Genomic DNA, 24,197 nt, shown 5'->3' on the forward strand with positions numbered 1-24,197 from the left:
GGTCCTCTCTGAGCCACTGTGATAACCTGTGTACGGACCCAGCGGTGTTGAGGACACACGGAGCCTCCCTCCTCCAGGCCCCATGGAAAGGCAGCTCACATCCTGGTGTCTGGAACTGGCTGGAGATCAGTTTCATTCAGAAAGGGGGTGGGTTTGGGACGGGGGTGGAGAGGAGAGCAAGCATCGTGCTGAACGCTGAACGGCCCCCTGGGGCAGGTTCAGTGCACAGGCGTGGCCCCCGGCCCCAAAGGCCGAGGGAGCGGGGCCAGCCGGAGAGCTGGCGGGGCCTCGGCGTGCCGTCAGTGCAGTGGGAGCCCTGGTCACACAGGTTTGGAGGGCTTGGCCTCTGAGGACAAGCTGGAGATGGGGACCCAGTCACCAGCCCCACAGACCACAGAGCAACACCACCGAACTGCCTGAGAAACGTTTTATTGGCAACAGCTCGCCACTGAGTCTCGGGTCCACAGGCAGAGTGAGGGGGGGGTGACCGGGCTCAGGGGACACCTCCCTGAGCATCCTGGTGTGGGGACCGAGCGCGCCGGGTGCCAGGCGGCTGCACCCGGGTTCCGGCTGGTGGGGAGACCAGTTGGCTGCGTCTGAGAACCAGGAATGAAGAGCACACTGCACAGCAGGGAGAGCTGAGCGGGGAGAGAAGGATGGGGAGCCGAGGGGGCAGCGGGACGAGCCACTGACCACACGCAAAGACGGCTCCAGGCGGCTGCATCCTCATACCAGAGGCCCACTTCTCCCTGGCTCCTGTGACCCTCAGGCCAGCCCTGGGCCCCTTGACCTCCTCGTGGTCAGTCGGGGGGATGGCCCCCAGGGGCCCAGACCCCGACACTCCCCTCCGCCCCCTCCAGCCCCTGCGGCCTCTGGAAGCTGCTGGCAGGTTGGCCCTGGGGGATGGGCGCCAGCTATGAGAGCAGGCCCTGCATGAGCCTCAGCACGGCCTCGTAGGTGACAAAGACCACCATGTTGACGGGGAAGGCGCGACAGCAGTTGAGCGACAGCCCCTTGAAGAGCACCCTCGGCCCCTCCTCCCGAACGCTGGTCACCACGCAGTGCAGGAGGCCCCGGTAGCGGCGCTGGCCCTGCCCATCTGCCTGCAGGCGCGACTTGATCACGTCCATGGGGGTGGCCACGGCCCAGGCCAGCACCCCTGCACAGCCACCGGCCACCAGCACGCCCAAGACGTCTGCGGGGAGGGCCCCACGGGCACGTTGGTTGGAAGCCGCACTGGGGCCCCCGAGGAGAGCTGGTAGGCACCCAGGGCGGGGCCTGGCCATGAGGGAGCCCTGGGCTCTCGCCACCAACATGACCTGTCCAGGGCCACCCAGAGCAGGCCTGTCCTGACTCATGTTGAGGGCAGTGAGCTTCCCACCTGGGAGGCACTGGGTGCCAGTGTGACCTCAGCCAGTCTCCTCCCCCCACGTCCACTCCCGCCAGGCTGAGCCTCACCACCAGCACCGCCCCAGGCCCCGGCCCCCGCTCACCTGGCCGGCTGCGGCCAGCGGGAGTCAGCTGCTCACAGAGGACGGCGTACGAGAGGAAGTAGGTGGCAAAGGAGTGACCGTCCCGGAAAAGCAGGGCCGAGCTGCCCTTGTAGAGGCCACGCAGCCCCTCCTCCCGGGCCACCGAGGCCAGGCAGTGCAGCGGCCCGCGGTACTTGGGCCCTGGCGCCCGACCCACAGCGGGCGCAGGGCACGTGGGGGGCGCAGCCAAAGGCCCCGAGGCCGAGGGGCGCCGCTGCTGCGTCTGCGTCTGCGTCTGCAGGCGGACCTTGGCCACCTCGGTGGGCGAGGTCAGGAACACCTGGAGCAGGGGCGGGGCCGACAGGGATGAGGATGCAGCGCTGCCCGCTGCCCGCACTCCCTGCCCCTGGCCTCCCTCCGCCCCTGTGGCCCGTCGTGACCGCCAGGGAGCCTGGGCCCCAGGAAGCTCCGGCCTGGCCCACGGGCCATGGTGGAGCGGGGTTCAAAGCCGGCTGCGCCCACCAGCCAGAGCCAGTGCTTCCTTTAGCTACACATTCTCTGCTGGTAGAGCGGCCTGACACACAGTAGGTGTCGGGTAAATGTGACTCCAGTTCACGAAAGCGCTTAATCTCATCATTAATCTATTAATGACATATTAATGTATTATTTAATTAATGTAAGTATTTAGTGTAAGAATAATGTAACACAATGTAAGCATTGATAAAGTTAATAGATAACATAGCGGATAATTTTACTAATAACATTGGCTGCATGTCGTGCTCACTCGTACCTGTCAGACCCCGTGCTGGGGGCTTCACATGCGTGACCTCACCACGCCTCTTACAGATGAAGAGACAGAAGCTCAGAGAGGCTCCCTAGCCTGCCCTCAGTTACCAAGTCAGCTGTGTCCTCAGCCACAGTCCCCCAGGATCCATCCAGCCTCTCCCCACCCCTGCGGTCCCAGGACCCCGTCACCCCGCCCCACTCACACGGACGAGGCCGGAGGCGAATCCGGAGAGCGTGATGTCCGTCTTGGCGGGCTTGGCGTCGGCGCTGCCATACCGGAACCGGCAGACGTGTGCAAGGCAGTGGCGATAGGTGCCAAAAGACACGGATGAGACTAGGGACACGGTGCACACGGGCAGCGAGAGGCCCCTGTAGAAGCCCCACACCTGGCAGCAGGTGGAGGGGGCCCGAGGGCTCGAGTCAGGCCAGAGGCCCAGCTAGGAGGAGTGGCTGCCCGAGGGCGTCCTGAGCCCCTGCCCCCATCCTCCCTCAGGCAAGTCACGTAGACTGCCTCAGGCCTCAGTTTCCTTGGCTGTAAAATGGGGATTGTAACCCCCGACTCGTGAGGTTGTGCTGAGGGATTGAAGGAGGGGGGCCAGGCCTGACCTAGGGCAGCTGTTTGATGACGATGACATTGAACTAGCAGCTTGGTCGTTGCTGTTTCCCTTTTGCTCACCCCTGGTTGGCACTGATTCCCGAGTTCACTTTGGTAAGTGTCCCTGAGACCCTCCTCTGGACGGGGCTCCGAGCTGGACCCTGGGACCCCTGATGACTCCACCCAGCATTCTTTCAAGGGGTGCCCAGGCTGGAGGGGACAGAAATGCAAACAGGTTCCTCCCCAGACATTCCAAGTCCCCAGATGTCCCCTCTAGACCCTCTTCTGGAGGCAGGACCTCATTCTGAGCACCTCCTGTGTGCCAGACACCCTGGCTCTTGTTCTCGGAGGAATCCAGGAGGTTGGTACAACTTTTCCCATTTGGAAGGTGAGAGAACTGAGGCTCAGAGAGGAGCTCAGTATTGCCAGGCTGGTTGGTGAGTGGCAGCCCTGGGGTCCGAGGCCCCATCCTGCTGCCGTGACCCTCTCCCCAGGCCTACCCGCTCTCGGCGATACGTGTCCCGGATGCAGTGCCAGATGCCCGTGTACCTGGGCTCTGTCTGGATCCTGACCTGTGGGAGAAGTGGGCTTCAGGAAGGGGTGGCTCCAGGCCAGGGGCAAGGTTGGCAGGCCCTGGGGGAGGGGAAGAGCCAACGCCTGATTGTCGCAGCCTTGCTGACTGTGGGCAGAGCAGGGACAGTGAGCCCCCCATTTAGGATGAGAAATGTGAGGCACAGGTGGAGAAAGGGGCACTGCAGTCCCGAGGAGCAGGGGGCGACTGGCTCTGAATTGCTAGAAAGGTCTTCTGGCCATGAATGGGGGGCTTAAGCCCAGGCAGGGGCCTGGTGATGACCGCACCTTCACCGTGTCCAGGGGGTAGCCCACAGCAACACCGCAGACGCCTGGAAGGAAACCAGAGGAACCGGTGAGAGGAGCGGGAGCCTGAGCCGTCCCAGGGAGAGGGGGCGGGTGAACCCTGACGGTGCTCCTGCTGAGAAAGGCCGCACCTGACGCTTCTCTTCCGCACCGTGTCTCATCAGTGAGGGAGCGTGACCCCCATTTTACAGATGAGGAAACTGAGGCTCAGAGAGGTAAACTGATGTCTGCCAGGCTGCTAGTGGCTTCTCCTTCCCGAGTCTTGGCCCACTGGAGCCTCATTCTGAAAGCCAGGGACGCTCCTTGGCCTCCCCTCTGGCGGTGTGTTTTGGGAGACTTGGTCCAAAATTTGCCGGGCCCTGTCTCCAAGCCAGGCCGAGCTCACCCTCAAGCCTCAGTCTGTGAAGGGTTTGTCTGCAAGACAGGAGGCAGCTTCTGGGGGTGATGGCGGGGGGACACAGCCCAAGCAGAGGCTGGGGGCTGGGAAAGTCCGGGTCACCCCAGGCCTCTGTGAGGAACTGCCTGGAAGCGCAAGTTTGCATGGGACAGAGTAGGACTCAAGGCTTCCTGGACCAGGGCCCTCTGCCTCCTGCAAAGAGGGCCAGGTGCCACCCTCCTATCTCTTTCTCCTGTCTTGACACCAGGGTCTCAACGTCCAAGCCCCCAGCACTGCCATGAGAAAGAGAGCTAGTGGGCAGGTCCCTGGGATTTCATCCCTGGTTGGGGGGGTTGGTGAGGGCCATCTGAGGACAGTAAGGCGTGTGGGGGCTGTGCCCTATTTACTGTGTATCCCAGGACTCGCTGAATACGCATGAATGAAAGAATAAACTGAATGAATGAATGAATGAGTGAAGGAACAAAGAGAGTGAAGCAAAAGACTGACTGACTGACTTGGGTAGAATTACCCCTCCTTGACCCTTACATGTACCTCACCAAACTCCTACTCATCCATCAAAGCCCTGCCATAGCATCAGCTCCTCTCAGGAGCCCTCCCTGACCCCTATACTCTGGGCTGCCTCTGTGCCAGAAAACACGTTAGTCACAGCCCCTGTCATATGGCTTTGCTGCTGTCCCACCGCCTGCCGTCTCTGACTCCAGAACTAGAGTTCCTCAAGGAAAAGGCCCAGGTCTGATCCCCATGACCCGGAGCCAGGCACAGAGCAGGAGCCCTTGCCACCTAGGGCTTCCCTGGGCTCTGGAGAAAAGATGCAGGACTCGGGAGCCCTTCCTGCCGTGTGATCTTGGGCAAGTCAAGCCCCTTCTCTGAGCCTCCTCCTTAGGGGGCTAATGTCCAGGGAAGCAGCTGGCCTCAGGCCCGGCCCACAGCGGGACCTCAGGAAACCCACTGATGAGGCCAGGGCCCTGGTCTTTCCTGGCTCGGCACCGCCCTCCCCTTCTGAAAACACCCCACACCGTTCCCAGAAGTATTGACGGGCAGCCGCTGCTGTTTCACAAGAGCAAGGCCAAGGGTGCCTCGCCCAAAATAGCCTCTGTGTGTGTGATCGATGCTGGTAGGAGCCCGTTCCCCGTGGGCCGGCTATCTCTGGATCGGGCGTTCACAATAACCCTTTCCCCAAAAGTGAAAACGGTCCGGGGGTCAGCAAGGCCGGGATTGGCCCTGTGTGTGCACACAGCCAGCGGACGGGGGTGCCGGGCTCGGCTGGGACCCTCCCTTTCCGCGCCCACCCTTGCAGTCAGTGTGGCAGGACCCAGGCCCCATCTGTCCTGACTGTCCACCCTCTCCTGGAGCCTCCCCTCCCCTCCCATGACTCCGCCATCCCACTCCATGCTTACAGCTCCCAGGCTCCCCCTGGCCACGCAGAGACCACCCTCTGCTCCCACCCAGCAGCCCCTCAGCCTCCCAGGCTGAGCCCCCCAAGGCCAGTGCAGACTCCCCCCCACCGGCCCCCCAAAAGCTCCTCCTGGGCCCTGTGTCGCCTGCCCCGAGCCTCCGAGAAGACTGCTCTGTCCTCCCAGCACCTGTGGCCCACACCAGGTGCCGGCCACTTCCGGGGGGCTTCAGACCCCACTGCTGCCCGGGCAGAGCACCCCCTCCAGCCCCTCCTGCTGGCCCCAGGAGCAGCGTTCCCCCCCGAGACCCCTCTGTCCCCACTGTTACCTCCGATGGCTCCAGCAGCAAACTCCATGGACAGCGTGGCTGGTGGGGAAGGCCCTGCGGTCAGCGTGCCTGAGAGAGGTACGGTGCCACCACCAGGGTGGCCTCAACAGCTCCCCGCTGGCTCCTCTCAGACCTTATACCTGCGGTGGGGGGCGGAGCCTGCTGACCAGTGGCCCCGAAGGCAGAGGCCGTGCTGGGCAGCAGGCAGGTCAGTGCCCACCTGGACTCCCTCCCCACTACCCCAAAGGACCCTTGTTCCAGTGTGCTCAGAACCCAGGTGTCGGGAAGTGTGTGAGAGACCACGGGAGGCTTAAGCTCAGGAAGCAGGATCACCGTCTGCACCGCCTGCAGGCCTGGCCCCAGGCCACGTCCAGACAGCTCCCGGGGCGGCTGTGATGCCCCCATCCCTCCCAGCCCAAGCTCAGACTTTATCCGTGTCCTGGGGCCTCCTCGACTCCCCTGGAATTGTTCCTGCCCAGGGAACCCTCAAAGCTCCCTCGCTGATTCATTCAACAAACACTATCTGAGTTGAGGCTGCACAGAGGCAAATAAGACCCCGGCCCTGTCCCCAAGGAGCTCCAGTTAGCAGGGAGGGAGTTGGGGGCGACAGGCCACCGATGACTAAGCGTCCAGGAGGCTGGCCAGAGCCCTTCTGTGAGCAGCCCCAACAGAGGTCACGGGCAGCCCACCCTCTACTCCACGCCCTTCACACCACCCTGGGCCCACACTTCCCCTGCCGCTTCCATACCTCTCTCCCTGCGCCCAGGGCCCCAGCCAGGTCTGCCTCCGTTCTGAGTCCCCAGCGCCCAACACGGACCCAGCTCTGAGCAGGGCTCACTGAACAAAAGGACGGGGGCAGGGGCTGCTGATTTGGCCTCTAACCAAACCGGGGCACTCCTGGAGGGGAAGCCGCTCCAATAAGAGGCCACTTCTGTCTGCTGGGCACTGGAAACCACTGTAAAGAATGGTGACGCCCTCCCCCCGCCCGGCCGTTGCACCCCGCTTTAGTTAACCAAGCACTCCTTCACCAGCTCAGGGGGTCCTCATCGCAGCCCCGGGAGGGAGGCAGGGCTGATGGTCCCATTTTACAGATGGAGCCACTGAGGCCCGGAAAAGGGACTCGTCCAGGGCCATGCAAGCAGCAGGGCCAGAGTTGATCGCTGGATACTTGCACAACCAGCCCCTCTCTGATGCCGAGGGCCAGGCCCTGATGCCCGTGAGCCCTGCGCTCATGGCCATCAACCCAGTGGTGTGCTCAGCACGCCCCCATGTGACCCCACACGGCCCTTCGAGGTCACTGAGGCTCAGGGAGGCTGTGCACTTGCCCAGGGTCACACCCGGTGGGGAGAGGTGTTGACATGGCAGTGTCTGGGCAGCCCTGTCCAGGCGGCCCTGGGGCAGGGGCCATGTGTCCGCCCATTTCCTGTCCTCTGACAGAAGGATCTGCAGGCTGGCCTTGAACTGACGGGTGCTGACAGAGGGGGAGCCCTGCCTCCACCTGCCCAGCTGTTTGTGGAGCAAGGTGGGGACACAGGTTGGCAGTGGCCGCTGCCACGACAGAGGACAAAGGGCAAAAGGCAGCCTTTCCAAGGCCAGTCCTGATATCCATCCCGGCCTTTAGAGAGGTTCAGGCTAGCATCTGGTTAGGAGCCAGGCTGTCTGCCTTCAAACCCCAGCTCTGAGACCTTGGGCAAGCCCTTGGCCTCTCTGAACCTCCGTTTCTGCATCCATGAAATGAGGACAGTACCTGCCTCTCGTCTGTGAGCACTCAGGGCAAACCCCGCGTGTGTCCCTGTGGGAGTGGCCAGCCAGACGCTAAGGCTGCATTAGTAGGAGCGTAGGTTCTGGAAGGAGGGAGGTGACGACAGGACAGTTCTGAGCAGGGCAAATCCATTGGGGACCTGGGTTCAACTGCAGATGTTACACTTGAGGGGCCGGAACCTTGGATGACGAGGGAGCTTGAGGCGTGTTGTCTAACTGAAAGAACAGGGAACTGTCTAGTCTCATGTTTCTGCAGTGTCTAATGTAGTAAGTGCCACCCAGCCCCAGGCACCTGAGCCAGAGCCCAGGAATTGCCCTGGCCACCCTTCCCCCTGCACCCCACATCCTGTGAGGCACCCAGCCCTGAGGTCAACCCTCTGAAGTTCACATTGGGATCCACTCCCACTACCCACGTGCACAGCCCCCAGCTGCATGGTCTGCACCCCTGGACAACAGCCCACCCCGCCCATGCCCCCCACCTGGGCAACAAACGCTGCACACCTACTACATGCCACATTCTAGGCACTGGGCCACTGCAGTAAACACAGGCAAAGGTCCTTCCCTGGCTCATACGTTCCAGGGGAGGAGACAGAAAACCAACACAGTGAATAACCAAAATAAAGAGTCTGCCAGAGGGCGGTAAGTGCCAGTGAGAGTCAGTAGGGAGGGGACAGGGGGTGTTGGTGGGGGGCGGGGACAGTGCTAGAAAGGGCAACCCAAGAGGTGGCATTTGAGACAGGTGTGTTTTCTTGGTCACTGCAGCCAAGTTTCACCTGCCCTTTGTCTCCTGAACAAACATGCCCAAACTTTAGCCTTCTCCACAGCAGAAACAGAAAACATGCCACCTCACTGTTCAGGCTGCTTTGTGCAGGTCTAATAAGCGTTTCCCCAGCCAGCTGTGAGCTTCTTCAGGCTGGGCCCACAGCGCCCAGCCCAAGGTGAGCACCCTGGCGAGACTGGATGAGTAAATGCGTGAAAAAAATGAGTCAGTGAATGGAAGGGTAGATAGATGGAGAGATGGATGGATGGATAGACGGAAGAAGAGAAGGACTGATAGATGGAAGGACAGACAGAGAGATGGAAAGGTGGGGGATGGGTAGATAGATGAGGGATGGTTGGATGGATGAATAGTGGATGGACAGATGGATGAACCCAGGGCAGGGTCATGTGCTCACCCCTGACACAGGAGTTGGCAAAGAGGCCGTCTGGTGGCAGGGTGGGCAGGGGTTTTGGCTCAGGAGAACCCCACATGGTTTGGGGGAGACCTCAGGCTAGACTAGGCTCCTGGCTCCACCTCTCCCAGCTGTGTGAACTCGGACAGTTGTGTGACCTCTCTGAGTCTTGCATGGATGGCAGGAGACAGAGCCCATGGGCAGCTGCTGGGGGCACGCCTCCCAGTGGCAAGGGTTACTATTACTAGCAGCAAGGTCGGCTGTAGGCCTCCTCCACCAACGGCAGAGCCCCACCACGTGCGGCCCTACAAAGCCCGAGCGAGGAGTTCCGAGCCGCCCTCTAGGGGGAGACAGACATGGCACAAACAACCGTGGGCCCGCCAATGCAAAGGGCTCGGGGGAGCGAGACCCCCCTGGGCATGGCGGGGCTGTTTGCTGGCCGAGGTGCCATGGAGGAGCTTGACACATCCTAAAACGCATTCTTACACTTCATAGCAAAAGGAATGACTACAAGTTACTAACAAAAAATCCAGACCAAAGAGATGCAGCCGGCACAGAAGTGAAAGCCCCACCACCCAGGCGCGGGTCCCGCCTCCCAGCACGACGCAGGCAGATACAAGTTCTTTTTTACCATCGTTTTGCGACTTGCTTCCTTTCCTTATCAATACATCTGGGACGCCTTGCCACCGTGGCACCTGGGGACTCACTTCCTTCTCCTGCATGAACACAGTGCCCGTGGGGTGGCCGCGGGGCCTGGGTGGACAGGAGGCTGAGCCAGGCTGCCCGGGCATGGCCTTCACCCTGCACTTCTCACTGTGTGATCCTCTGGGGCCTCAGTGTCTTTGTAAGAGAGCACTCTTGTTGCTTCCCACCGTCTGGCTTTGAGAGAGCTAAAGCGTCAGCAGCCACGAGGCTCCTGGAGCCATGCCTTCAGCCAGTAGACGCTCTGAATATCACCCTTACGATTCAGCTTGCTAGTGGTGTCCTTTGAGCTAGTGATGTCCTTTGGACTGTACTTGGACAGACAAGTGTGATACTCCGGTCTATTACAGAAAGTGCTCCAATAAGCACGCTTTGGAGTCTTTGGTGTTTCAGTGGGCACGTTCTCAGAGAGGAGTTTGTTGGGTCAAGGATACCTGAACTATTTTTATCTGTCACGTACGTTGCCATTTTTGGCAGGATTTAGAGGGGCGGGGGTGAGGGGGACAGTGGGATTTCCAGGCAATGAGTCCAGAATGGGCACTGGAGGACTGGGCTGGCTCCAGAGATTGGCATTTCCAGAAAATGGGGCTCCTTGGCAAGACTGGACGAGGTCAGGAGGGCCCGGGTGCTCTCCTGGCTCACTCTGTGACTCTCTGAGCCTCAGTTTCTTCATCTGTAAAATGGGACAGGAGAGAAGTCTGTACACTCTGGCTCGACCCCTGCCGTGCTCTGCCCGATGGCACAATGCCCAGCTGGGTGCTGCAGACCACACAGCCACGGCAGGAGGCAAGGCTGCACCCACCTTTGGTGGTGGGGGGGGTATCTCTAGGGTGTGACTGGTTCGGGGGGAAGGGGATGGAAGAGTCCCCACCTCAGTTCTCCCAGACACCCTAGCCCCCCTCTGATATCCTGAGGGGTTAGGGCCCTGGCTCCCAGGGCCTCGGTTGCAAAGCATATGACAGGGCGTCCCCTGCTGTCTCCCGTGCCCCCACCTCCACCCTGGCAACGGGGTGAACAGGAAGGGCTGCCCCCAGCTCCCACTGCTCCCAGTGGGGGTGCCAGATGGTGCTGCCTTCATGTCTGAGCTCAGCTCAGAGCGCCAGGCCCCCTGGAGCCACCCCTGTGTCACAGATGAGGACACCGTGGACCAGTGACAATTAGGGGAAGACCTGGAATTTGAGCCCCGCTGTGCCACCGGTGACACCGATGAACTTGACCCCATGACTCAGTTTCCCTATCTGCGAACAGGGATGACAGCTACCCAGGGCAGGGTTAATGCAGATAAGGACTTTTTAAATTCTTTTTTTCTTATTTTGTTGGCCTCGCCACACAGCATGTGGGATCTTAGCTCCCCGACCCGGGGTCGAACCCACAGCCCCTGCAGTGGAAGCGCGGAGTCTTAACCACTGGACGGCCAGGGAAGAGCCAACACCGGTAAGGACTTTGAAGGCTCCAGGCACCGGCTGTCAGACAGAGCAGAAGAGACCCTTGAAGGGCCAGCCAGCAGCCTCAGGCCCGGCTCCGCTGCTGGCTTGCGGAGGTCAGGCTCCTCCAGTCCTGCCCTGCCTCCACCCACACGCCGGCCTTGTCTCCCCAGTTCCCCGGCACCCAGGCCATAGCCAAAACCCTCCGGTCACTTGTTGCAGCGTCTCCTGTTTCCAGTCCCCTGTGACCCCTTCACGACCTGCCCAGGAGGCATCTTCAACCCTGGGGTCCACTGGCTGGAAGGGCTGAGAGGATCATACCCCCTGGGCCTCAGGCTTCTCGCCTGGACAAGATGACCTCTGACACCACCCAGATCTAAGACCCACGGGCTTGGATTGAGGAATGAGGCTCTGTCCCAAGCAGGGCCTGAGGCCTATCATATCTGATGATGTGGGGAGAGCAAGCTATTGACGTCTGTCAATCATTCATTCATTCCAGCGCACACCTTCTTGTGCAGGCCTCACATTGGGTGCTGGGATTCAGAAATGACTCAGATGTTGCCCAGCAGCCCTGGCCTGGCTGGGGAGTGTATTCTTTATCTATTACTGCATGAGAAATTATCCCCAAATGCCTCAGAAGCTTATGATACCAAATGTTTATTATCTCGCCATTTCTGAGGGTCAGGGATCCGGTAACAGCTTAGTTTCGGGGCTCTGGCTCACGGTCTCTCGTGAGGCTGCGGTCAAGCTGTCAGCCAGGGCTGAGCCATCTGACGCCTGCCGGGGGCCCGGAGGACTGCGTTCCAGGCTGACTCACTCACACGGCTGTCGGCTGGGGGCCTCAGCTCCTGGCCAAATGGGCCTGCTCCACAGGACCGCCTGAGCAGGCTCAAAACACGGCGCCTAGCTTCCCACACAGCCGGGGTCCGGCCACAATGCCTTTATGCAGTCGTGGCCCTCTTGAAGGGGGTGGTTTCTGCACAGGCAGCAACAGGGGGACCTGCCTGGTGGTCCAGCGGTTAAGACTCCGCACTTCCACTGCAGGGTGCTTGGGTTTGATCCCCGGCCGGGGAAGTTCCGCAGGCCACGTCATGCAGCCAAAAAAAAAACAAAGACAAATTGCTCACAGGCAGCAAGAGGAGCGCTTGCCTGGACGGGCGTCCTCAGCACATAAGACCTGGACGAGACCGGCAGGGAGCGCGGTGGGGGAAGGCCGAAGGCGGGCCAGGACTGGGAGGGGCTTGGACCACCCTGGCTGGAGCACGTGGACACATCTCGTTGGTTGTGGGCTCGGGCACATCCAGGGGAAGCGGCGGGCCTGGGGGGCAGTGGCCAGTGAAGGAGGGGAGGCTGGGACAAAGTGTCAGGGCGGAGGAGACGCCTGAGCCAGCTGGGAAGGAGAGAGAGAGGCACACTTTGACAGGAAGCCCCTGAGGGCAGGCTCACCTGGACCCCCGCTGGCACAACAGATGCTCAAAGGCGGATGACAGAAGCCGGCCCGCCACCCTCCATTTGGACAGCAAGGCCCCGAGAGGGGTTCACCTGGGAGGTGAGCCTGGCCCCTGGCTGAGTGGCACAGGAGCCAAGCGTCAGGCACCCAAGGGGCCCAAGGACGGGCCTGTGGCAGGGGCTCCAGAGGGCAGAGCCCAAAGCAGCGGGGCAGGTGGCAGAGAGGGGATTCTGGCTCGGGCAGAGGGGACCGTTCTCCCTGCTTGGTTGCCCCAGTCGGGCACTGGCTCACATCTGGCTGGGTGACTGCCCCAGGCTGGGCAGGCAGGACAGAGGAAGCCACAGGAGGGAGGAGGGACACAGAGCTGACAAAGGCCCCTCCCACCCGGACAGGTTCTGGAAAAGGGGAGCTTGGACTCTGGGTCCAACAACCACAGCAGGGCTCCTGGGTTCCAGGGTGCCGAGGCATTTCTCTCAGCCCCTTTCTCCGTGGTTTCCGGCGCTCGCGAGGAGCCTGCCTGCCACCCTGCCATCCGAACACGCCCCTGGGCTCAGTACCCAGTACCCCTGCCCGGGGCACCACTCTGCCCACTCCTGCCCCACCCTCCCCCCGACTCCGCCTGGGTGGGGTCACACGGCCCTCCTCTGGCCACTGCGCTGCTCACCCAGCTGCCCCCACCATGACAGTGGAGCCCCCAGAGGGCCCCAGGAGGCCCGTGGGCAGCAAGCACACGCCGTGTCCACGCTTGGCCGAGCTCCCCCCAGCCCAGCCCCTCTGTGCTGGCCAGTTAGCCCAACCCAAGCCGGGGTCCACCCCTATTGGCCTCCGGGTCCAGGGCACCCCAGGCACATCCCCTTAGCTCTATTTTTATACCAGAAGCACTTGCCGTGTCTATTTATATCATTCCCCATCTTGAGTTTCTGGTCATCTCATAATCTGGCCAGAGCCTCCCTCGATCCTGCCTCTCGGTCCACTCACTCCAAGGCCAAGTGGGTGCGGAGCACAGCGGAGGCCACAGCTCACTTGGAGAGGTGGCCCTGGGGAAAACTGTGGCTGTTTGCAGCTGAAGGAAGATGCAAGAAACCCACACACACAGCGCGGTGGCCACTTTGGGGATGGCTAAGTTCTGCTGAGATGTGAATTCCGCAAAATCTACCCAACAGGAGAACTCTGGGCGCCGCGGACTCGGGAGGGGCCACCAGGACACTGGCTAACTGTCCCTAAGGGGTCCCAGGCCCTCCACCCTCTGAGGCCCAGCGCAGACACCCTCACTGGGGTGGCTGAGTCACTCCCAGGGCAGACTGGACCAGAGGCCAGAGGGTCACGCAGACGGCAGACGGTTATCCACCAGGAGAAAGACGCCCCTTGGGCAGAGCCCCTTCACCGCCACCGGCACAAAGCCACCACGCCTGTTCACTGCAGCAACTTCAGCAGCCATTAGAGGGCCCTCCTGAGCCAGGGCCTGGAGCCCAGCTGCGGGGTCAGGGTTTAAAAAGACCTTAGGAAAAAAAAAAAAAGAGGCCCTTAGGAAACCCTTCAGTACCTCAGCTGATTAATTAATTCTGATCTTCCATGTTTCCTGCAAAGGTGTCAATGGATAAAGGCAGAGAGCCGGGCATTTTGCTCTGGAGGAATGACAGCAAGGTCGGGTCTGCCCCTGCTCTGTGCCCACTCTGCGTGGCCCCTAGAATCCTCCTGAGCCCATCTGACAGATGACGAACCTGAGACAAAGATGGCTCACAGGGCCACACAGCCGGGAGGGCTCCAAGTTGAGACTGAAAAGCAAAACTGAGCCAGAGTTTCCCGAACCTGTCCTTGGAGACGGTCTCAGCCCCTGAAGAGGTCAGTTTCAATGCAAGTTTTGCCTCTGCCTGCTCCGAGGGCCCAGGTGGGGCCCTAGAATCTGCATTTTAGCGGTCTCTCTGGGAGACTCCGATCCTAGAGGTCTGGGGTGGGAGACCCGTGGCCACAGGGCAGGACAGCCCAGAGCCCAGACTCACTCACCCAGGGCAGGCTCCTCGGCTGCCTGCTCGCCCCCTGCTGTGTGCCAGGCCCAGTTTAGTGTTAGTAAAGAGGGGCAAAGTCCCGGCCCTGGTGGAGCTAACATGCCAGAGGAAGGGAGGTGATAACACATAGAGGAACATACAGTGTCACTCTAGGAACTGGACGAAAGCAGGGCATGGGGATGGGGTGGGGGGGCCCCCAGCCAAGCCCCTTTTGAGGAGCTGAGAGTTGAGCAGGGAACTGAGTTCTGGAGATGACCTGTGCCGGGCTGGGAGGAGGAGCTCCCCCGCAGGGGAAGCAGTCAGTGCAAAGGCCCTGAGGTGGGAATGAGCTTGGAGCTCTGAGGGTGCAGCCAGGTCACCTTGGGCTCTGAGGCACTGAGCTTGGGTTTTATTCCAAGTGAGAGGGGGGCCAGTGGACAGCCCTGTCCTCCCCACCAGCCTTTGCCCAGGAGCTTTGGAACCTGTTCCGGTGGCTTCCATCCTAGAATCACGCCTGCCCTGGCATGGCCTAACACCCCAGAAGGTCTACACAGCAGGTGCCTCGGCCCACCCTCACCCCACTCACCCTGTGACACCTTGAGCTCCGACCTCGCTCCCCACCCCACCCGGGGTCCAAATAGCCTCCCGTCACCGAATTCATCAGATTCCAGGGTGAGAACATTTACGACCCTTTTTTTTTTTTACCTGTTGGTGTTTCTAAATTTTCCAAACCCAAACTGTCTTGTGTAAGAAATTATAAAAGCTGTGCAAAATAAAAACTCTACCATGCACTTTCAGGGACCAGGCTTGACCCCTGGTCCCCTGTAGCACTTCTCCCCTCCTAGCTCTCCTCATACTGCTCTGGCCTTGGGCCCCTCCCACCTCTTAAAGGCTGGGGTCTGAGCCCCGCAAGGTGGCCTCCCCTGGGAGGGGGAAGTGTCCTGGGGCCCCGTGGAACGTGAGAAGTTTGAAAAAGCACATTCTGTGCTGTAATTTTATCCTCAGGAAATGAAGAAGAACAGACATGGGCCCCAGCGGCTGATGTAATAATGCAGGCCTGTCAGGACGTACTCATTTACTTGGCCGTCACTTCTTCGCTTCTGGGTCTCTCGCCAGCTGTTGTGGAAGGCCCAGGAGGTCAGGGAGGAGGGTCTCCCCCCACTCCATCCCCATGCCCTGCTGTCGTCCAGTTCCTAGAGTGACACTGTATGTGGTCCAGGGTCTGCTCCAGGCCCAGAGCACCAGCCAAGGGAGGGATTCCTGGGCAGCGGGGACATGCATGATTCTCAGGGAGAGGCGGCTTTCAGGAGCCATGTGGTCGTAGGGTTTAGTAAGCCCGCGGCGCACCCGAGTGACCCCAGCCCCTCGCAGCGCCTGCTTTTACCCCTTCCTCACGGCCTTGAAAATGCTGCTTCAAGCACATCCTGGGATGAACGGGACAGACCCTGGACTTGCCCTTGGGGTGCTCCCAGTTGGAGGCCACTGCCCAGCACCCACAGCCTAGGCCTCTCTAACAGGCCACTGTGGGCAAACCTGCCCCAGAGCCCACCCCTCTACTGCTCACCACATACTGGACCTTTGTCCCCAAACCCAACAAGCCTCAGCCTGAACACTGGCTCCCCCGCAGCCCAGCCCCACTTCCAAGCCCTCCCTGCAGGATGCACAGCTAGAGGCCTCACACCTCACACCTCCTCCCTGGCCTGGAGGATCCCACCCTACAGCTACCAGCTCCCCCACCTGGATCCCTGTAGGGTCGGCCCGAACAGGGCTTCCCTCCAAGGAGCTTTCTGAAGCTCAAATATTGAGTGCCTACTGTGCACCAGGCTGCTGGGCCCCTTGCCAAGGACCCCCCCGCCCCAAGGAGTCAGGGCTCATGCCACCTGCCCCAAGCATGGCATTAACTTAAAGGCACTTGTGTTCTCTTAAAAACAAAACAAAGCGGGTCCTCTTTGTCTCCTTATTAATTGGTCCATAATAATCTTCTGACTTACTGCCCTGTTAAGGCACTTGACTCTCCTCTCAAACCTCCAAAAACAGGGATGGATGCTGCAGGCATTTGTGCTTTACCTCCTGAGGCCTCAGTCACCCAGGGACCCCCTGTTCCTAGAGGTGAGTCACCTGGATGTAGGTTGTCCAGTTTAATCGCCATGGCCTCAGAGGTCTCCAGCCAACTCCTGCCCCTGTTTTGAGTCTGGGCTGCTGCTCCTGGGGCCCACATGCTTTTCTGGCTCATGGGCCTTGTTGAGGCCTGAGCTGGGTCAGAGGCTGGCGATATTCAAACCCAGGCCTCCAGACCCCTAGCTCAGGGCCCACCAGCCATGACAAGCACTGGACTAGGAGTCAGCAGACCTGGGTTTGGGTCTCTGCTTACGGAATGTTCTATTTAGATTCTAAGAAGACTAAAAGGAAACCGCACATAATCGTTGGATTCCTAGTGGCCTCTGTATCACCAGGGTTCACTACTTATTGTACATACTCCTGACATATACCCCCTAGTACCAAGTATATATAATCTTTAAAACCTGTCCATGAGATACATATCCATGGCAACCCCCGTGTCGATTTCAGAAACAGTAAAATGCAAATAAAAGGACTGTGTGATCCACCACACCGCAAGGTGTGGTCCTGACCACAGGAGCACGAAGAAGGAAGTTGGGCGCAGGCCTGAAGGCCTGAAGGTGTCATCTGACTCCCATTGTGAGGGAGAAAGCGTCCAGGCGAGCCCAGTCCCAACCGGCCAATCAGGACTTCGTGAGGCGCTGGGGAAGGAGGGCAGGGGGAAGGAGGGCAGGGGGAAGTCTCTGACTCGGACCCTCCCCAGGGAGCAGGGAAGGGGTCCCTTGCCACTGCCAATCTCGGGGACTGGGGGGGAGGGGCGGGGGGCGGCGTCGGATTCGGCTCCTACTTAACCCCCCCGACCCCCCGCCGCCCAGCCACCCGCGTAGACAGGAGCCCAGCGCCCTCCCACTTCGCCTTCGCACCCTCCCTCCCCTCCGCCTGGCTCTCCAGGCCCGCAGGCCTCCCAGAGCCGCGGCCCGAGGACCGTCCCCTCCGGCCACACAGCGCCTGGCCGCCGATATGGACGCGCCGCGATCTGGCCTCTCCCGCCTGGCGGCTCTCGGACCAGTCCAGGAACCTCCCCGCCTCACAACCTTCCGCGGCTCCCGCAGTTCGCGCTCAGGTGCGGGCCCGCGGGGGCCTGACCACGCTCCTCGCCCCTCCCGAGGTGAGCCAGGCGGCCGGAAGCCGCAGGCCCACCGCCAGGAGGGCGCACAGACGGGAGGGGCGAAGACTCCCCGAGGGGGTGTTTCGCCGCTCGAGGAGTGTGACAATTAGTGTCCGAGCCTGCAGGCCCTGGAGGGTCCTGGCGCTTCCACGTTCGTTACCGCGGCGTGTCCCCATTATACAGGCGAGGACCCTGAGGCTGGGCGGCGGAGTCGGGATCTAAACCCAGGCCCCAGGATCCCAGGCCCAATCCGGAGCGAGCGCACGCCACCTCCCGCCCTGCTGACTCGCAACGCGCACGCCGGGAAGCTCCTGGGCCGCGCAGGCCATTGGCTCCTCGGCCGGGCCGGGCCCCACCTTCCCGCAGCAGCACACACCCGGCTTCCTCTCCCGCCCGGGGCGGCGCGGGCGGGCGCACGAAGCACATTCTTTGTCTGCAGCGCCTCGGCAGCTCCCCCGCCCGCCCGCCTGCCTGTTATGTGCCTCCCGCCCCGCCCGCCCCAGGTCCGCCCAGCCAATGAAGCGCGGCGGCGGCGCGCAGGGCCCGGGGTGTTGTCCGAGCCTCGCCCGCCCGTTGGCTGAGCTCTGCGCCCTGCCCGAGCCCGGCCGGCAGGTCCGAGGGGCCGGACACGCCGACCGAGGTGAGGGACCACGGGCGGTGCGCTGGCGACAGCAAGGGCCAGCGAGCCGGCCAGCGAAGGACGTGCGCCCGGCGAGGAGTCGCGCGCTGAACCTCCTTCGCCGCCGCCAGACCCCAGCCTGCGCGGTGCTCCGTGCCTGGAGGCGGCCAGGCCGAGTCCCGGCCCAGCAGGGCAGGGGGAGCCCTCGACGGCGACCAGCCCGGCGAGGGGCTAGAGAAAGAGGACAAGGAGGAAGGGCGGCCTCACCGAGGACCCGGCAATGGCGCTCGACTTTCTGGCTGGATGCGCTGGGGGTAAGGAGGCGGGCGGGTCCTGTCCGGGCGCGTGCGGGGGCCGGGAACGCCGGGCCGCCGGGGCGAGGCATCCGGGCTGGGACGCCAGCCCACCTGCGAGCTCTCGGCCCAGTGGCTTACCCTGAGGCTGGGGATTCCTCGTCTGTAAAATGGGTTAACAGTGCTCTTGTCTCACGGGATTCTCGTGGGCGTGAATTGACGACAAGCCGGGAGGGCGCCTAGCACGCTGTCCGCGAGGACAGGTGTCTTCTAAGTCCTTCGGGGCACGTTCGGACGAGAGGTCTGGCGCTCCGGGACAGTACCGTGGCTGCCAGGGGACTGCCAGAAGGATGCCCCACAGCCCTCCTCGCCCGAGGCCAGCGGACGGCGAGGCCCCGAGCCCCTTTCCCTCTCCCCCTCCCCCAGCCCGCGCCCACCTGGAGCACGGTCCCCTCCCTCGACCCAAAAAGTTTGAAGCTGGCTCTAACCCCTCTCCCGTAGCCGTCTGGGTGGGGCTGGGGCCGGGGCCACTGGACGACGCCCTAGGGAGATGGCGTAAAAGGCGCCGGCACGACCCCAGGCACCGAGTCATGCTGTGGCGCCCCGCCCCCTTCCTACGTGGTTCTGCTGGTGGTTAGACTCCACCCGGCTGGCAGAGTGGGCCTGACACGCCGCGCGAGCTAGGCCTTGGTCTCACGCGTGCGTGTCACCGGAGCCGGGGCGTGGCGCTGGGGTCCTGTGTCCCCGGGAGGACCTGAGTCAGTGTGCTGTACGGGCTCTGCTGTGGCCTGACCGTTGGGCGTCGGGCTCTGCACTTGCCTCTCTGGCCTTTAGTTTCTCTGCTTTTACTTGTAGAGTTAATTTATTCAACAGGTATTCACTGGGAGCCAGGTTTAGCCCCCAGGAATTCAGCAGAGTGGACAGAAGTGGCAGGGCTCTGCCTCACGGGGAGAGGGCTGCTGGCTGGGTGTCCCCAGGCCCCATCCAGTCTCTGACATCAGGTGCTTCTCTTCTCCAGCACCTGCCCCTGTTGTCTTTAATAAAGCTCTCAGCTACCTGCCAGCCGTGGGCACCCTGGAGGAAGAGGAGAGCGTCTAGCATTTAAACCAGTGCGTTGCTAGCTTCCTGTTCTGCACCAGAGGAGGGCTGGTGGAGAAGGGGGTGTGCCCAGGAAGTGTCCCAGACGGTCACCCGATCAGGCCTCCAGGCCCCAGAGCTTTCAGTAATTTGGGGAGCATTTCTCCCAAGCCCAGGGTGCCAGAGGAGACAGGAGGGGTTGGCCTCTGTGGACCCAGCTCTCAATCCCGGCCATCCCCATTCCACTCTCTGCTCTTCCTGTCCCCCTTGAGGGACCTCCCTGAGTGTCCTGCCACCAGGCCGCCGGCTTCTCCTGGGCCCCAGACCCTTCTCTACCCACCCCCAGTGGTGGCTCAGCCCCAGGGCCAACACCCCTTCCAACCCCTTTCCGCTAGGCGGAGTGTGGGTTCTTTCCCCAAAGGGGCAGGATTCCTTCTGTATTCACGCAGGCGTCCTGGGATCCACGGGGATTGGGCTGGGAACGCTCATCCTAAGGCCAGGCCCATCCCCCCAGACACACTTGTTAAGTCACTCTGGGCTCTTGCTTACCCAGGACCCTGCCTGGAATGCCTTCTGCCCATCCTCGCCAAGCCCACCTGGGAGAGATCCTGTCCAGGCCCCAGGGTTGGGGCAAGGCCAGGGTCCAGCCCCGGGGAGAACTGTAGGTACTCCACAGCCCCCAAACCGACTGCCCTACCCGGATCCAGGTGGAAGCCTGGGGCTGGTGGTGCCCACCTTCTCCTGCACTGTGTGAGCGGTGACGGGAAAGGGTAGGAGAGACCCTCTCCTGGTATATTTGACCCAGGAGAAACCTAGGCCCTCAGAAGTGTAGAGAGGCTGCCAAGCTCTTCCCTTCCCCTAGCCTCACGTGCGCTAGGGGCCGGCCCACAGGACAGTGACCGGATTGTGTCCCAGGCCTGCCTTCCGGGCCTCTGGCACGGCCTGGCTGGAGCAGAGGGGCCGTCCAGGAACCTTACGCAGGCGGCGCCCCTGCCTTGGGGCCTGGCCCCCAGAGGCTGCCTGGCTCCTTGGGGTTTGAGCTCCTCAAGGCCTGGAGGCTCAGGGCAGATGAAGGCTGCTTTTCCGCAGCTGGGGTGCCTCTGGATTCAGATTCCCCGGAGGAAGGACAGTACGTTACCTCTGATTGGCTGGGTGTGGGCCACGTGTTCAACCTCGCCTTCCGGGGAGGTGCGGGTGGGACCTTGATTGCCAGCTTCCCTGAGGTCTCCCGGGGTGGAAGGGTCCCAATGCCCGCCTGCACTCCCCCACCACGGGTCAGTTCCTGGTCTGACCTTGGGCTCTGAATGGGGGTCCCCTTGCCACAGGCATGGATGGGAGGAGAGAAATTCAACCGTAGGCAGTGGGACCCTGCATATGGGGGACAGGTCAGTCATCCTGGTGCCCCTTCCCACCACTTCTTCTGCCAGGCGCCTCCAGGACAGTGGTCCCACCTCCTGCCCTTGAGGGTCATGGGATGCGGGTTGCCCCTCAAAGGCCAGCTTATGTAAGGCAGTGGGTACCGGCTTTGGAGTTGGGAGACACGGTCCACTTTGGCTGCTGTGACTGTAGGCCCCTCTCAGGGAGATGGCCCTCAGGCTTCCTGGCTCTCAAGGTGACTGGGAGGTTAAAAGGGAAGGATTTGGGCTTCCCTGGTGGCGCAGTGGTTAAGAATCCGCCTGCCAATGCAGGGGACACGGGTTCGAGCCCTGGTCTGGGAAGATCCCACATGCCACAGAGCAATTAAGCCCGTGAGCCACAACTACTGAGCCCGCGCGCCTAGAGCCCGTGCTCCGCAACAGAAGCCACCTCAATGAGAAGCCCGCGCACCGCAACAAAGAGTAGCCCCCGCTTGCTGCAACTAGAGAAAGCCCGTGCGCTGCAACGAAGACCCAGTGCAACCAAAAAAGTAAAAATAAATAAAATAAATTTAAAAAAAAAAAAAAAAAAAAAAAAAAGGGAAGGATTTGGGGGACTGGAGGCCCTGATGGAGGCAGGCCCGTAGCCGACTCTTGTTTCTGTGGATGGAGATGTTTAGGGTGAGGGGGGCCAGCCCTTCACCTGAGGGCCGTCAGATCAAGGGAGAAAATAGGAATGCAGCTGCCTGCTCTCGGAGCCCTTGGTGGGATTGAGGGGCGCCTCTCCCACCCTACAGGCTGATGAAGGCTGTTGCTGGCACCTGGGCAAGTCTGGGACCAGAGGCGGGGCCACCCACAGGAAGGGGCCTGGCTGCAGGGGGCACGGCTGGAGAGAGAAGGAAGGCCAGGCAACACACCCCAGGCAGTGTTAGGTTTCCAGAACCCGAGGAGATCCAGTTACAGCCCACGAAAGGAGGTCCTAGAATTAGGATTTTCAAATTCAGAAAATTCGAAACATGAAATGAAAAAGAAGGTAGATCTCAAGCGATAAAAACAAAGTGTGTCTCGAAGATCAGAAACACAGAGGTGGAAGTCTTGAGGGGAAAGACAGGCTTGGGGTGTCTTTTCACCCCCCTGTGAATGTTAGGGGTCCCAGAGGGAGAAAAAGGTCTGGATATGATGAATAGATAATAGAGGAAATTTTCTCTGATCAGGAAAAAGCTAGTCTGCGCTGGGGGAGTTCCAGGCTGGGTTCTTTTAAAGAAAAAAGACACACCCTTGGTGTCTCCTGGTGACATTCCCGAAATCTACAGATGAAATCTCAGTGGCTTCCTCATAGAATAAATAAGTTATTGATAAAGGAGAACAGACACGCTGACAACAGATTTCTCATCTGCACTGGAAACCAGAAGATTCTGGGACGTTGCCGCCCTTTGGCCTGGGCCCGGAATTCTCACCAGGGCACAGGACTGTTTTCCCTAGTGGCGTTGAAGAAGCAGATCTTGCAGGTGAGCAGGAATTCCGAGGGCACGTCTCCCATGTGTTACAACTCAGGGCCATAGTCAAGAAAGGCTCCAACGATCGGTGTAGAGACCCCGAGATGGCGGGAGAAGTGAAGAGGAGATGGGATAGCCCCGAGTCCCGTGGGGTTTGTAGATCAGTGGAAGCTGGCAGGGTGGGAACCCCCTTGGGGGTAGGGTGGGGCAGTAGAGGGCAGAGAGAGCCTCCTACTCTCACCCCATGGCCGGGACAGTTCTCACCCTGTTTCTACATAAGGGTTATGAGTGTTCAAAAGCAGAAGTAACTCTTAGCTGAACTTAGAAATTAGCAAGCAGAAAGGGGATACGTAGTAGTTTGCCTGAACCAGCAAAAATGTGGAAAGGAAAGGAAGTACATAGATCATGCCCATAAAATAAGACGGAATCATGTCAGATCTCTTGTCTTGGCAAAATCTGAGACTGCTGCAGGCCAGAGTAGAAACCAAAACCCAGCTATAGATTGTGGAACAACTAAAACAAAGCAGTAAGACAAGGTTGAAAATTAGGAACTGGACAAAACTATACCAGACACACGTGACCAAAAACAAAGCAGGATTGGCAAAGCTAATATCAAACAAAGTGGATTTTAAGGTCCGAAGCATTAAGATGAAGAGGACATTATACAAGGATTAAAAATACAATTTATGGGGGAATTCCCTAGCAGTCCAGTGGTTAAGACTCCACGCTTCTGGTGCAGGGAGCACGGGTTCAATCCCTGGTCGGGGAACTAAGATCCCACATGCTGTGCGGTGCGGCCAAAAAGTAATAATAATAATAGTAATAAATAAATTTTTAAAAATTCAACTTATGAAGAAGCGTAGTAACTCCTGTTGACTCTGGGCATCCACGAACATGCTAACCAGCTCTGACAGGGAGCTAGCTCTGAGTGGTTAAGGAGGGCGGCTCCAGGGCCAGAAGGTTTGGGTCCAGATCTCCGCTCCACCGCTTACCTAGCTGTGTGGCATGGACATATTACTTTTCTACGCCTCAGTTTCCTCATCTGTAAAAAGGGCTAATGGTCCTTTCTTTACATACATAAGAAAGAGAGTTGGTACACGGACAAAACTAAGAACGGTAACCAGAAGGTAGAAACGTTACTGTTTGTTACTCAACAAATGTTAGCCTGTTTAATTGCTATATTTAATTATACATTTAAATATAGCAAAAAAAAAAAAAAAGAACTGTAAGATGTACACACATGAAATTCTAGGGAGGAAAGCATGGGAGTCAGTGCAGCAGTTACCCGACCTCACTGAGCCTCACTTCTTCCATGAAGCAGAGTAACAAGACTGCCTGATTCACAGGGATGTTTGTAACCCACACAGCATGCAGGACTCTGACAGGTGCTTGTGGGCCATTTGGAGGGGGAACCTTTGTCCTCTGAGGGGGACTGGATTCGGACAGGTCCTGGACTGGTACATAACCAAGCATGAACGCCTCAGGTCCTGGGTCAGCACTTCGGGGCCAGGAGCAGCCCTGGGGAGGTTGATGTTCACACCTGTACAGGTGAGGAGAGTGACGCTCAGACACCGAGTTCTTTGTGAGCTCAACCAGCTGGTAAATGACAGAGGGAAAATTCAAATCTGGGCGAGGGGCTGGCCCCAAGTCCAGAGCCCTGGAGCCCCCAGCCGTGCCAGGTATTTGGAGTGATGTGAGCATCTTAGAAATGGCGTGTGCAGCCTCCCAAGGGGGAGCTTCTGTTGTCACCTGCAGTGAGCAGCAGGGTGGAGGGAGGGTCACCAGCTTT

At 60.2% G+C, this 24,197-nt stretch overlaps 1 protein-coding gene across 1 annotated transcript; it reads right to left on the reverse strand.

The window, feature by feature from the left end:
- Positions 1-897: 897 nt before the first annotated feature.
- On the reverse strand, positions 898-5,876 carry SLC25A47 (solute carrier family 25 member 47). Its single transcript, XM_065872527.1, has 6 exons — positions 5,849-5,876; positions 3,712-3,755; positions 3,354-3,425; positions 2,462-2,644; positions 1,494-1,812; positions 898-1,195 (listed from the first exon to the last, which is right to left on the reverse strand). Exons 1-6 carry the CDS (start codon positions 5,874-5,876, stop codon positions 915-917), a joined length of 927 nt encoding a protein of 308 aa, XP_065728599.1. The 3' UTR covers positions 898-914.
- Between the last annotated feature and the right edge of the window lie 18,321 nt (positions 5,877-24,197).

This window comes from Phocoena phocoena, chromosome 2 (assembly GCF_963924675.1).
Source record: "Phocoena phocoena chromosome 2, mPhoPho1.1, whole genome shotgun sequence".
Lineage (NCBI taxonomy): Eukaryota > Metazoa > Chordata > Mammalia > Artiodactyla > Phocoenidae > Phocoena > Phocoena phocoena.